The sequence below is a fragment of the Salvelinus sp. IW2-2015 genome, unplaced genomic scaffold (assembly GCF_002910315.2).
Source record: "Salvelinus sp. IW2-2015 unplaced genomic scaffold, ASM291031v2 Un_scaffold4673, whole genome shotgun sequence".
Lineage (NCBI taxonomy): Eukaryota > Metazoa > Chordata > Actinopteri > Salmoniformes > Salmonidae > Salvelinus > Salvelinus sp. IW2-2015.
Genome location: NW_019945942.1, coordinates 23,369 through 34,220, shown reverse-complemented (window position 1 = coordinate 34,220; position 10,852 = coordinate 23,369). Strand labels below are relative to the sequence as shown.

The 10,852-nt window shown below is 47.9% G+C and overlaps 1 protein-coding gene across 1 annotated transcript; it reads right to left on the bottom strand.

Moving 5' to 3' along the window:
* Positions 1-245: 245 nt before the first annotated feature.
* LOC112077547 (rhodopsin kinase GRK1-like) lies at positions 246-9,745 on the bottom strand. Its single transcript, XM_070441739.1, is given in 11 exon segments — positions 246-789; positions 791-879; positions 2,603-2,668; positions 2,671-2,800; positions 3,421-3,461; positions 3,464-3,544; positions 4,230-4,253; positions 4,256-4,312; positions 4,587-4,744; positions 5,130-5,257; positions 8,690-9,745. Coding segments are annotated over 11 exon segments (1,698 nt in total). The 5' UTR covers positions 9,392-9,745; the 3' UTR covers positions 246-567.
* Positions 9,746-10,852: the final 1,107 nt, after the last annotated feature.

Below are 10,852 nucleotides of genomic sequence, written 5' to 3'. Positions count from 1 at the left end.
GAAGTACAAAAATGGTGCATTTCACCATGTGCCGTAGGTGGCAAGAAAAATAATGATTCTTCACTGAGAAGAAACAGTGTAGATATCTAAAACGTCTTTTAACTTGTCATTTTGATAAACATAATAATACATAACATATAATACATAATCTATAAAACTTTTAAAATTTTTTTTTAAATATTTTTTCAAATAATGAATTTTTCAAGAATTATGATTATTTTTCTTTTTAATATTTTTATTTTACAACCCATTCCATTAAATCCACCCGCCTCTTTCGTGACCACATCTCTGCCATTGGCCCCAGACTACTTCCTCCCACTCGGCCGGCCAATGATATCCTTCCTAGTCATGATATTCATAAAGGGCACGTTCCCGTGCCCAGGCGTTGCTGACGCCTGCCAGATCTGACAACGCCTAGATCGGTATTTTACTTACAGTATCAGCTAACCACATTATATGTTATAGCTATCTGTCAGTCGATGACACAGTCGATGATGTGGCACGCAACCATTGGTTGATGCATGCAACGTCTGAGCAGGGGAACGCGACCAAAGAGTTCCATGTTCCCTACCCCATGACCTCTGATCTATGACAGGCAGCAGGTGGAGGACTTCGGGGGCTGTTCCAGGATGCTCTCCTGCGCAGGTCGTTGGGCAGCGCCCCCCCGACCCCCCAGAGGTTCAGCTCCCCGTAGATCCCCGTCTCGATCATCTCCTCCTGCCAGGGAATGGGGATGTTCCCCGAGGAGAACTCATCAAAGAACTCCTTGTCGGGGTCGTCCAGGGTGACTTCCCTTCACTGTTGAGAAAGCTCCGACCGCGTCCAGATCCTTTGCGTAGACCGTCTTGGAGTCGGGAACAAACGGAGGCACCAGGATCCCTGTCAGAGAACACAACACCACATCCAGACAGTCATGGACTGATCATGGGAAACGGGCCACATGTCAGTTGTGTTGATTTCCAGTTTGAAATTAAGTTTTTGCTGCTTTGTTTATTATGGGATTGAATAAGATTTAATCAAAGGATGACAAATGTGTGTATATTGGGTAATGTGTGTTTAATGGGTAATGTGTGTATATGGTAATGTGTGTATATTGGGTAATGTGTGTATATTGGGTAATGTGTGTATATTGGGTAATGTGTGTATATTGGGAATGGGTATATTGGATAATGTGTGTATATTGGGTAATGTGTGTATATTGGATAATGTGTGTATATTGGGTAATGTGTGTATAATGTGTGTATATGGGTAATGTGTATTGGTAATGTGTGTATATTGGGTAATGTGTGTATATTGGGTAATGGTGTGTATATAGGGTAATGTGTGTATATTGGATAATGATGTGTATATTGGATAATGTGTGTATATTGGTTAATGTGTGTATATTGAGTAAGTGTGTTATGGTAATGTGTGTATATTGGTAATGTGTGTAATTGGGTAATGTGTGTATATTGGTAATGTGTGTATATTGGTATGGTGTATATTGGGTAATGTGTATATTGGTAATGTGTGTATATTGGGTAATGTGTGTATATGGGTAATGTGTGTATATTGGGTAACGTGTGTATATTGGTAATGTGTGTAATTGGGTAATTGTGTATATTGGTAACGTGTGTATATTGGGTAAGAGTGTGTATATTGGGTCATGTGTGTATATTGGGTAATGTGTGTATATTGGGTCATGTGTGTATAATTGGGTAATGTGTGTATATTGGTAACGTGTGTATATTGGATAAGTATGTATATGGATAATGTGTGTTATTGGGTCATGTGTGTATATTTGGTAATGTGTGTATATTGGGTAATGTGTATATAGGGTAATGTGTTATATGGGAAATGTGTGTATATGGGTAATGTGTGTATATTAGGTAATGTGTGTATATTGGGGTAATGTGTGTATATTGGATAATGTGTGTATATTGGATAATGTGTTATATAGTGCACTACTTAGACCAGGGCCCTATATAGTGCACTACTTTAGACCAGGCCCTATATAGTACACTACTTTAGACAGGCCCTATATAGTGCACTACTTTAGACCAGGGCCCTATATAGTGCACTACTTTAGACCAGGGCCCTATATAGTGCACTACTTTAGACCAGCCCTATATGTGCACTACTTTAGACCAGGCCTATATAGTGCACTACTTTAGACCAGGGCCCTATATAGTGCACTACTTATAGACCAGGGCCCTATATAGTGCACTACTTTAGACCAGGGCCCTATATAGTGCACTACCTTTAGACCAGGGCCCTATATAGTGCACTACATTAGACCAGGCCCTAATAGTACACTACTTTAGACCAGGGCCCTATAATAGTGCACTACGTTAGACCAGGGCCCTATATAGTGGCACTACGTTAGACCAGGGCCCTATATATAGTGCACTACTTTAGACCAGCCCTATATAGTGCACTACGTTAGACAGGGCCCTATAAGTGCACTACTTTAGACCAGGCCCATATAGTGCACTACTTTAGACCAGGGCCCTATATAGTGCACTACGTTAGACCAGGGCCCTATAGTAGTGCACTACTTTAGACCAGGGCTAACAGATTATAGGTTGCCATTTTGGACGTGGCCCAGTGATGCAGGCCGCACCTTCGTTCAGTTTCATCCAGTTGAGTTCGCTGAAGAAGGGGTGCGCTCGGAGCTCGTCGCAGGACCCGTTCTGAAGCCCAGCCTCTGGTCCACCGTCTTGCACAGCAGCGCCTCGCAGATGACTGGCTTTCTCGCTGAACTCTCCGGATAGGCCACGGGTCGTTCAGAATCCGCTTCTTTCACTACTTTGTTCTCACACTGAATGGATGACAGCCCATAAGTTGGACAGAAGGCACATCTATCCAACCATCATGTCTATGTGCCTCTATGTACCTATTTGTGCCCTCTAACTATCTCTATGTGTTAGCCCTGGGTTAGGACACCTGACCAGCCCCACCCAGTACATAATTCATTAGCGTTACCTCTGTCAAGCCTCTGTTGCGTCACTCATGGCACAATATTCCCTGTTTAGTGCACTACTGTTGACCAGGACCATAGGGCTCTGGTCTAAAGTAGTGCACTCCATATGGAATAGGGGGCATTTGGAACAGAGGTAGACAGAGGTGAGCTGTGACTGAAGAAAGCAAGAGAAAGACACAGAGAGAGAGAGAAGAAGAGAGAGACACAGAGAAAGGAGAGAGACAGAGAAGGAGAGAGAAGAGAGAGAGAGAAGAAGGAGTGACAGAGACAGAGAAGGAGAGAGGGACAGAGAAGGAGAGAGAGAAAGAGAGAGAGGACAGAAGGAGAGAGAATGTACAGTAAAGAGAGAGGATAGTACAGAATAGAGAGAGAGAGAGACAGAGAGGATAAGAAAGAGAAGGAAGGGAGAAGAGGACAGGAGGAGAAGAAGAGATGGAAGAGAGGAAGGTAGAGGTCACCTTCTCTCCTCGGGTTCTGAAAGGTCCCTTGGCAGCGATAACTCATACAGCGTGACCCCAAGGGTAAAGTAGTCCACTGACCAGTCATACTCCTCCCCTTTCAGCAGCTCTGGGGCCATGAACCCTGACGGGAAGAGGTCAAAGGGAACAGTAGTGTCCTCTGTCTGCGTCCAAATGGCAGCCTATACCCCATAAACAGTATATAGTCATCTACTATTGACCCCCACTTTATGCTACATGCCAGGGAAGTAAGGACCGGTGAGATAGAAGAGGGGAGGGGACATGTAAATGCAGGTGTAATAGAGAGGGGAGAGGACAGGTAAAAACAGGTGGGATAGAGAAGGGAGGGGACAGGTAAGGACAGGGGTGAGATAGAGGGGAGGGACAGGTACAGTAAAGTGGTTACAGCAGTGTGTCATGTCAGGGACAGTACAGTGGAGTTGTCAGGACAGTACAGTGAGTTGTCAGGACACTACAGTGAGGACACTACAGTGAGTTGTCAGGGACACTACAGTGAGTTGTCAGGACAATACAGTGAGTTTGTCAGGAACAGAACAGTGAGTTGTCAGGGACACTACAGTGAGTGTCAGGGACACTACAGTGAGTTGTCAGGGACACTACAGCGAGTTGTTCAGGGACACTACAGTGATGGACACTACAGTAGTTGTCAGGGACAGTACGGCGAGTTGTCAGGACAGTACAGTGAGTTGTCAGGACACTACAGTGAGTTTCAGGGACACTACAGGGAGTTGTCAGGACAGTACAGTGAGTTGTACTGTACAGGTGAGTTAAGGGAAGTGGTAGTGTACCTGGAGTCCCAGCGTAGCCTTGATATTGGTCTGGTTGTCCTCCAGCTCCACGGCCAGACCAAGGTCAGAGATACGCACGTTACCTGAGACAAAGAGAGCAAACATCAGGACCACAATGTCAAACACCCTCCAACAAATGTCAGAGATATTGTTAGCAGCCCAGAGTACGTCAGTGTCGACCCATGTCCTGTGTTAGTGTTAAGAGTAAATTGACTTTAAGTTGTGAAAGTGTAATGTAGGAAACTATGTACTGTGTTAGCCCGCTGTATGTGTGTGTGTTGTGTGTGTGTGTGTGTGTGTGTGGTGTGTGTGTGCGTGCGTGCCCGTGCGTGCGTGCGTGCGTGCGTGCGTGTGTACCTTCATTATCCAACAACACGTTCTCAGGTTTGAGGTCTCTGTAGATGATTCTCTTCTGGTGCAGGTGCTCCATGCCCTGGATGATCTGAGCTGTGTAGAAACAGGCCCTCTGCTCATCAAACCCTGGGTTGTTCTCATCCACATTGTAGATATGATACCTGACCGTAGATTACATTAGATTGATGTTCACAAGAGGACTTTCTAACTTCAGATCACACATTACATACACAAACCACATAGAAACACAACAGGAAACACAGCAGGAAATAAACAACTGTAGATAAACATAAATAGAACCCTCCCTCCCCACACCCACCCAATAGGAGCAAGCTATTTTACCTCAGGTCTCCTCCCTCCCTATACCCACCCAATAGGAGCAAGCTATTTTACCTCAGGTCTCCTCCCTCCCTACACCCACCCAATAGGAGCAAGCTATCTTACCTCAGGTCTCCTCCCTCCCTACACCCACCCAATAGGAGCAAGCTATTTTACCTCAGGTCTCCTCCCTCCCTACACCCACCCAATAGGAGCAAGCTATTTTACCTCAGGTCTCCTCCATTCATGATGGTCATGACCAGACAGAGCTCAGTCTTGGTCTGGAAGGCGTAGGCCAGCGACACGATGAACCTGCTGTGGACACGTGCCAGAATTCTCTTCTCCACCATCGCCCCCTAGTGGACCGGAGGGGAAAGGCACCCTATTTCTTATATAGTGCACTACATTTGACCAGGGCTCATAGAGCTCATAAGRGCTCATAGGGCTCTGGTCAAATGTATTGCACTATATAGGGAATAGGGTGACATTATATAGGGAATAGGGTGCCATTATATACGGAATAGGGTGCCATTAATATAGGGAATAGGGTGCCATTTGGGCCAAAGCCTGTGTCTAAGGTCAGCACAGGACAGGCTGCAAGGTCCATCAGTTCATTCACATTACACAAGACAACCACACACTTATACGTAAGCATGTGTGACAACACRCACATACACACACACCCAATACCCKTAGCAGGGAGGGATCTGCTCCATTTATAAACATGGCAGAGTTGGCACGTATTGAATAAGGAGCTCAATAATCATTCTAATGCTGCAGGTAGGGGCTTATCACTGATTATATCATGGAAGACAGACACACTGCACAGCTCCTCTGGTTCCTGCATTGGCACTTCATTGAGCGATTAATGTCACTTCATATCCACGAGTGATTTGATAGTCCCAAGTCAGTCCAGAGTCCACACACCTTGTTTCCCTGGTAGACATCAGTGTGTAAACCAGCTGCCACTGTGGTCTAGAGGAAGAGCTGGACCCCTGGTAGACATCAGTGTGTAAACCAGCTGCCACTTGTGGTCTATGAGGAAGAGCTGGACCCCTTGGTAGACATCAAGTGTGTAAACCAGCTGCCACTGGTGGTCTAGAGGAAGAGCTGGACCCCTGGTACGACATCAGTGGTGTAAACCAGCTGCCACTGTGGTCTAGAGGAAGAGCTGGACCCTGGTAGACATCAGTGTGTAAACCAGCTGCCACTGTGGTCTAGAGGAAGAGCTGGACCCCTGGTAGACATCAGTGTGTAAACCAGCTGCCACGTGTGGTCTAGAGGAAAGGCTGGACCCTGGTAGACATCAGTGTGTAAACCAGCTGCCACTGTGGTCTAGAGGAAGAGCTGGACCCCTGGTAGACATCAGTGTGTAAACCAGCTGCCACTGTGGTCTAGAGGAAGAGGGACCCCTGGTAGACATCAGTGTGTAAACCAGCTGCCACTGTGGTCTAGAGGAAGAGCTGGACCCCTGGTAGACATCAGTGTGGTAAACCAGCTGCCACTGTGGTCTAGAGGAAGAGCTGGACCCCTGGTAGAATCAGTGTGTAAACCAGCTGCCACTGTGGTCTAGAGGAAGAGCTGGACCCCTGGTAGACATCAGTGTGTAAACCAGCTGCCACTGTGGTTTAGAGGGAAGGAGCTGGACCCCTGGTAGACATCAGTGTGTAAACCAGCTGCCACTGTGGGTCTAGAGGAAGAGCTGGACCCTGGTAGACATCAGTGTGTAAACCAGCTGCCACTGTGGTCTAGGGAAGAGCTGGACCCCTGGTAGACATCAGTGTGTAAACCAGCTGCCACTGTGGTCTAGAGGAAGAGCTGGACCCCTGGTAGACATCAGTGTGTAAACCAGCTGCCACTGTGGTCTAGAGGAAGAGCTGGACCCCTGGTAGAACATCAGTGTGTAAACCAGCTGCCACTGTGGTCTAGAGGAAGAGCTGGACCCCTGTAGACATCAGTGTGTAAACCAGCTGCCACTGTGGTCTAGAGGAAGAGCTTGGACCCCTGGTAGACATCAGTGTGTAAACCAGCTGCACTGTGGTCTAGAGGAAGAGCTGGACCCCTGGTAGACATCAGTGTGTAAACCAGCTGCCACTGTGGTTAGAGGAAGAGCTGGACCCCTGGTAGAGACATCAGTGTGTAAACCAGCGCTGCCACTGTGGTCTAGAGGAAGAGCTGGACCCCTGGTAGACATCAGTGTGTAAACCAGCTGCCACTGTGGTCTAGAGGAAGAGCTGGACCCCTGGTAGCCCATCAGTGTGTAAACCAGCTGCCACTGTGGTCTAGAGGAAGAGCTGGACCCTGGTAGACATCAGTGTGTAAACCAGCTGCCACTGTGGTCTAGAGGAAGAGCTGGACCCCTGGTAGACATCCGTTGTGTAAACCAGCTGCCACTGTGGTCTAGAGGAAGAGCTGGACCCCTGGTAGACATCAGTGTGTAAACCAGCCTGCCACTGTGGTCTAGAGGAAGAGCTGGACCCTGGTAGACATCAGTGTGTAAACCAGCTGCCACTGTGGTCTAGAGGAAGAGCTGGACCCCTGGTAGAGCATCAGTGTGTAAACCAGTTCTGCCACTGTGGTCTAGAGGAAGGAGCTGGACCCTGGTAGACATCAGTGTGTAACGCAGCTGCCACTTGTGGTCTAGAGGAAGAGCTGGACCCCTGGTAGACATCAGTGTGTAAACCAGCTGCCACTGTGGTCTAGAGGAAGAGCTGGACCCCTGGGGTATTGTAATGAAATACCATTTGTATTTTATGTCAACTCTAACCATTGCCACGGCCCTGCCCAATAAATCTCAATGTCCCCTGTTCGTTCAGTTCCACTCCAGACAGACCCTTACCCCTCACTGCCCAGAACGGACTACAGTCCAACACTTACATTCATCTTACTGCACACTACTGCACTATACTACACTCACACACACACACACACAGGTACGCACACACACGTACACACACACGTGCACACACATGCGCGCACACGTACGCACACACATGTACACACACACGTGCACACACACACACACAGTTTCACCGCTGCCCAGACCACTCCTCTGTCTAGTCTATTTGTGGCATAGAACAAATCTACAGGGATGATCCTGCATGGCTGCTTCCTACAAGGCACCCTATTCCCTATGAAGAGCCCTACTTTTGACCTTGGCCCATAGGGATTTACAGGGAGRGGGGTGCTATTTGTGATGCAAACTCAGAGGAAGACATTTGGAAGGTGTGTTGTTGGGTAATAGTCCTGAATGAGGTTCTTATGTCGTGTGAAATCCCTGTGATAATCTGAAGAGCTGTGACACTCTGCTGAAGGTCAAGGCTACGTACTAACGYCTGTGTGTGTGCTCTCCTATGTACTAACGTAAGTCTGTTCCGTAATCGGCCCTCCTCCACTAAGCATCGCTTATCCTGGACAGATGCTTTGGATAAGTTGTGTTACGAYTGGTGTTCATCGTACCCAAAACACAAACTTTATGAATTAAACTGTGAACTCTCTTTTGTCCATCACACGCTTCTCTCTCCTCTCTTTATCTCTGACCTCTTTAAAGTGACTTCCTCAGAGCTCTCACACGAAACTCACTGTAACCAACACCTAACCCTAATGTCTTACAACACACGTCTCGCATCAACCCATCCAATGACACYTAGCCATTTCCCTCCATGAACTACACTACCCATCAGGCACTCTTTCCTCTATTCCAATGGCAACCCATTTTGTCCTCCATTTTAGAAGTGAACTACAAACTCCACTATATATAGTAGTAATACAGGTCTTCTGTCTCTCACCTCATATCCTTTCCTCTTCTTCAGCCTCTTCTTGTTGAGCTTCTTGCAGGCGTACAGTTTCCCCGTGGCCTTCATCGAGGTGGCGTGTACCTCCCCGAAGCCCCCCTTKCCAAGGACACGGAAGTCCATGAACCAGTCCTCTCCCGTGGGCTGCATCTCCAGCCACTTCCACTGGAGGAACCTCTTCAGGTGCATGCTGTCCAGGTAGAAGGTGTAAGGGACCTCCTTGAGGAAGTCCAGTACGCTGGTCAGAGTCTCGATGAACAGATCGTCTCCGGCCTCCGCGTGCTTCTCCTTCACCTTGGTGATGTCGTTCTCCGGCAGGAAGGGGCAGAAGTGTTTGGCGCTCGGGTCCATGTAGCGAGAGAGCATCTTGGAGGCCTTCTTAATGCGGTCCTGGTCCTCGGCCTGGTTGTACTCCTCCACGTCCTTCCACAGGCGGCAGGGGCCTTTGTATTCGTTGTTGGCCTCCAGGAACTCCTGGAACAGACGCTTGCCGATGGGCTGCTCCACGCAGGCGGTCTGGAAGCCCAGGTCCAGAGTCTCCCTGAGGCCCTCGCACACCGTGATGTGAGGCAGCTTCAGGCGGGCGTGGAACTTCTTGTCCCGGTTGGCGGACGGGTTGGCCGTGCCGTCGAAGCTCCCGCGCGCCGAGATGTAGGCCGAGTTGGCCACCACCGTTGTCAGGCTGCCCATATCCATGGCGACGAAGGATGGAGGCAGAAACAAAGAGAGAGAGGAACAGAAGAGAAGCGCCGAGCTCCACTGGGAAACAGTTCAGGAGGGAGAATGAGAAAATCCCCAGACAACTCCTCTCGTCGTGGACACGGAGAGAAAAAGAGGGGGAGAGGAAAGGAGGAGGAGAAGAGAAGGACAGGAGTAAACAGAAGGACAGACGGCCGGATGACCAAAATGTTCACAGGAAATGAAAGGATTAGAGTTTCCCCCAGACTGTAGTGATTCAGTAGAGAGCAGAGGGGTGATCTGTCTGTCTGTCTGTACCCCTGGAGAGAGAGAGAGAGAAAGTGACACACAGGGAGCACTGATTCCCCTTACTAGGACCGTAGCAGACCTGAGACAGAGGTTAAGCCCCTGCCACGCACACACGCACACACATTCTCACATAACAGAGATCTGTCTGACTCAACACCTTTGTGTTCAGAGTTCCACTAACTCCACTAACTCTATAATACCTTCCTTCCACTGCTACTGTGTTAAACATGTGTGTAACCATGAGAGGAGCAATAGGAGGAGAGAGAGAGAGGAGAGAGAGAGGAGAGAGGAGAGAGAGAGAGAGGAGAGAGAGAGAAGAGAGGAGAGAGGAGAGAGAGAGAGAAGAGAGAGAGAGAGAGAGAGAGAGAGAGAGAGAGAGAGAGAGAGAAGAGAGAGAGAGAGAGAGAGAGAGGAGAAAGAAGAAGAAAGAAAGAAAGAAGAAAGAAAGAAAGAAGAAGAAAGAAAGAAAGAAAGAAAGAGAGAGAGAGAAGAGAGAAAGGGAGAGAAAGAGAGAGATAGATAGAGGGAGAGAAAGGAGAGAGAGAGAGAGAGAGGAGAGAGGAAAGAGTCAGAGTGGTAGCATTCATAAAAATGGTAGGTGATCCATGTCTATGGAATGGTAGGTGATCCGGTCTATGGAATGAGGTGGATCCAGGTCTATGGAATGGATAGGTGATCCAGGTCTATGGTATGGTAGGTGATCCAGGTCTATGGAATGGTGGTGATCCAGGTCTATGGAATGGTAGGTGATCCAGGTCTATGGTATGGTAGGTGATCCAGGTCTATGGTATTGTAGGTGATCCAGGTCTATGGATGGTAGGTGATCCAGGTCTATGGAATGGTAGGTGATCCAGGTCTATGGAATGGTAGGTGTATCCAGGTCTATGGTATGGTAGGGGATCCAGGTCTATGGAATGGTAGGTGAACCAGGTCTATGGTATGGTAGAGAATTAATATAGAACATTTTCAAGTGAAAATGTTCCCAGTGGTTTCTGGCAATGTGTTCATGTCACCATTTCACAAAGCAGTTGACTAAAGTGTGGCTATTGTGCTTTCAATATAAAAAAAGCAACATATATCATGATTTTAAGAAGACATCTCATAATTGTCATGTCATGCAGTTACAGAGCAGTAGAGTATCACACCAAGGCCCTGACATGTGTCCCATGC